Source organism: Besnoitia besnoiti, assembly GCF_002563875.1.
Source record: "Besnoitia besnoiti strain Bb-Ger1 chromosome Unknown contig00036, whole genome shotgun sequence".
NCBI classification, from domain to species: domain Eukaryota; phylum Apicomplexa; class Conoidasida; order Eucoccidiorida; family Sarcocystidae; genus Besnoitia; species Besnoitia besnoiti.
The window spans coordinates 1-1,892 of record NW_021703931.1 but is presented as its reverse complement, the minus strand read 5'-3'; the positions used below and the strand labels follow the sequence as shown (position 1 = coordinate 1,892).

The following is a 1,892-nucleotide window of genomic DNA, read 5'->3' as shown; positions in this document are numbered from 1 at the left end:
TCCCCCGTCTGAAGGTCACGAGTCTGGGCTGTGCGCCTCCCCACACGGTGCGCTTCGAGATCCCTGCTCCGATGGACTTAACGAGCCCTCTAGGCGCCGCGGAGATTGTTCCCCGTTTTCTGTCGACAGGGGCGCGCTAGGTGGAGCTCCGACTTGTTCGCTCTTCGCCCCTGAGAGAAGCACTCGACTCACTCTCAATCCTTTTGCAGCCAGTGAAGATGCCACGGGTAAGTAGGCGGGGCACATGTTCTGTTTTTCGGGAGCGTCGCACTGAGCAGCACGCAGCATGGAAAGCCTCCAGCGTGTTTCACAGTCTTTACGCACTCGGGTTGTGCGTTCATGCAACCCTGGATTGTAGCCAAGGGACGCGAACTCGGCGTGCCTTCTGCGTCTGCCTTCTCCCTTGAAGTAGAGGTCATGCGCCTTTCTGTGGCTCAGGCAAAGGCCGGTCAGTTTCACGCGATGCTTGTTTTCCCAGCTTCTTCGGAGCTCTCTGAGGTTTTAGGTGGGCTTTTTGTGTGCGTTTTGGCCCTGTCCTTCGCGGCTCTTTGCTAGTGTCTCACAAGTCGGAGCGGCTGACAATGTGTGTGCATTCGCAGGGCCTGTGCGACACGCAGAGCCGTAAGACGCCCGCCAGACGCCTGCAGCGGAGGCGGGGTGGGGGTGCTCGCCGGTGGATTGCAAGATGCTGAAATAGCTCAGCTGTCTATCAGGGAAGCGGAGGAAGACAGCGCACTCTCGGGGTTTGTGCTCGGAAGTGTCATCGAAAAGAATACTTCCTCTGCAGATGCGCACGCGACGCCCGCTCCGTGTCCGCCTCAGGCGGCCTCCGTTGCGCCACCGTCAGACTCATATCCGCCAGGCAGCAGCGGGCCTTTGTCCTTTCTGCCTTCGAACGCAGCTATAGAGGCTCCCTTCGGTTTTCCGAAGGCAGTCCATCGGTCGCTCCTGCCATGTCACAGTCGTCGGGGGGCGACGACAACGCCGGCACACCAGGAGGCTTGCGACCGAAAACGGGGCCTACCGGTGCGACGGCAGCAAGCAGCTTCAGCGACCGTGGCAGCACGAGCGTTTCAGGACCTGGGGCGGTGGCAAGGCATTGGCTGCGGAGATTGAAAACGAAAATCTTCATATTTTGAGCCGCATGCAGCCCCACGAGATTCGGGAGGCTCGGGAGGAGATCCTCCAGCGCTTTGGGGCAGAACGATTTGCGGCCCTGCAGAGACGAGCGCTCCGGCGGGCTCGTGCGAAATGCAGCGGCGAACATCAAGAACAGAATGGAAATGCTGAGGCGACGAGGGCGCAGCAGCTGGACGGGCCGCACGGGGCGAAAGGCAGCAGCTCCAGAATGAGGACGCTGCGCGCCTGTCCGCGTTCCCGCGCGAGAACAGAACTGAGGAAAGTCAGACGCGCCTTCAAGCGGGCGGCTCAGCTCCCGCCGCTTCTCCGGTGCCGCCCTCGTCCTCGTGTGCATCGTCTACACAGTCATCTGTTTTTGCTCTGCCGGGAGGCAGGCAGTGCGTTCTCGAGTGGAGCCTCGAGCCGCGTCGGGCGCTGGCAGCTGCGGCGGCCCGGACGCCGGCTTAGGAAGAGAAACGACCTTGGGCCCGCTTTCCAAGGTGACGGGCAAGGACTGAATGGGGGGTTGTCCGGCCGTGCATGCAGGGTCAGTCAGGCAAGGACGCGGCGCAGTCGGGCTGGGGCTACAAGTTCTGTACGATTTGATCTCCAGGAAGCTGCGAAACTGCAGTGGGCAAATCCGCTTGGCCTGGAAGATGCGAGGGGTGGACCTCTTGAGGAGGAAGACGGAGAGTGGGAGCACCAGCGTGTGCAGGGGGGGGTGTTCACCGGGGTACCTGCGAAAGCAGGGCGAGGAACGAAGACACGCATCA

At 61.6% G+C, this 1,892-nt stretch overlaps 1 protein-coding gene across 1 annotated transcript; it reads left to right on the top strand.

The window, feature by feature from the left end:
* Nucleotides 1-339: 339 nt before the first annotated feature.
* Nucleotides 340-1,797, top strand: BESB_051170 (uncharacterized protein; the record flags this gene model as incomplete). The annotated part of the gene is made up of 3 exons (XM_029363552.1): nt 340-448; nt 963-1,619; nt 1,733-1,797. 3 exons carry the CDS (start codon nt 340-342, stop codon nt 1,795-1,797), a joined length of 831 nt encoding a protein of 276 aa, XP_029214987.1.
* Between the last annotated feature and the right edge of the window lie 95 nt (nt 1,798-1,892).